The 1155-nt window shown below is 52.4% G+C and overlaps 1 protein-coding gene across 1 annotated transcript; it reads left to right on the top strand.

Annotated features, from left to right (window-relative positions):
* Positions 1–12: 12 nt before the first annotated feature.
* LOC106109922 lies at positions 13–1144 on the top strand (the record flags this gene model as incomplete). The annotated part of the gene is made up of 1 exon (XM_013291581.1): positions 13–1144. A coding segment is annotated over exon 1 (1132 nt), but the record flags the coding sequence as incomplete, so codon positions are not given.
* Positions 1145–1155: the final 11 nt, after the last annotated feature.

The following is a 1155-nucleotide window of genomic DNA, read 5'->3' on the forward strand; positions in this document are numbered from 1 at the left end:
ATTACATCTAAAATGAAAATTTTGGGGTTGACAGTTGACGATAAGCTTACATTTACTGAGCACATTAAATTAACATCCAAAAAAGTGCAAAGCCTCTACCGTCAACTGTCAACCGCCGCAAAATTGTCGTGGGGTCTGAACCCCGAGATCGTCAGAACCATATACGTCTCGGTAGTGGAGCCAATCATCCTCTACGCGGCCAATGTGTGGGCGCCGGCGACACGGAAGAAGACCACTCAGAAGTTGTTAAACCGGGTGCAGCGCGGGTTTGCACAAAAAATCGTGAGGGCCTACCGGACGGTCTCTCTAAACGCTGCCCTGACACTCGCTGGGTTGCTTCCTCTGGACCTCCGGGTCCAGGAGGTGGCCCATCTTTATGAAATAAAGAAGGGTCACTCCCAGCGAGTGTTGGGGGATCGAGATTTGGAGAGGCCGACCGAATATACGAAGACCCAGCATCCCGCCCACCTGGAAGGGCTGCAGTTCGACTGCCTGACGGACGGTGATGAAGTTGCCCAGCGAGCTGCCGTCGATGTAAGAATTTACACCGACGGCAGCAAAATTGACGGCAGGGTCGGCGCGGCACTATCCATATGGGATAGTGTTGCGGAGACTAGCTGCCGGAAATTAAAGCTGGGCAACTTCTGCACTGTATATCAGGCGGAACTGTATGCCCTATATGAGGCCGTGAAATTTGTGGCTAGGAGCCCCTCTAAGAGGTTTGGTATTTACTCCGACTCGAGGTCCGCCCTCGAATCGTTAAAGAGCGTCGACTGCCTCCATCCCCTCGTAGGGGAAATTAGGGAAAGAATTGGGGAATGCAGGAAAAGGGGGAAGGAAATTAAATTATTTTGGATAAAGGCGCACGTGGGGGTGGAGGGAAACGAAAGGGCGGACATATTAGCAAAATCTGCCGCAGTCGGGGTAAAGACCGAACCTCACTACGACAAATGCCCTGTTTCATTCGTCAAGCGACAACTCCGTCTGGACTCGCTTGACGAATGGAACAGGCGCTACAAAGAGGGAATCACGGCCTCGACAACGAGGGTCTTCTTCCCTGACGCCATTAGCGCCTACCCTACACTTCGCAAGTTGGAGTTGGACCCTGTGCTGGTTCAAGTTTTAACTGGTCACGGGGGGTTCGGTGAGTACTTG

This window comes from Papilio polytes, unplaced genomic scaffold, assembly GCF_000836215.1.
Source record: "Papilio polytes unplaced genomic scaffold, Ppol_1.0 DF821037.1, whole genome shotgun sequence".
NCBI lineage: Eukaryota > Metazoa > Arthropoda > Insecta > Lepidoptera > Papilionidae > Papilio > Papilio polytes.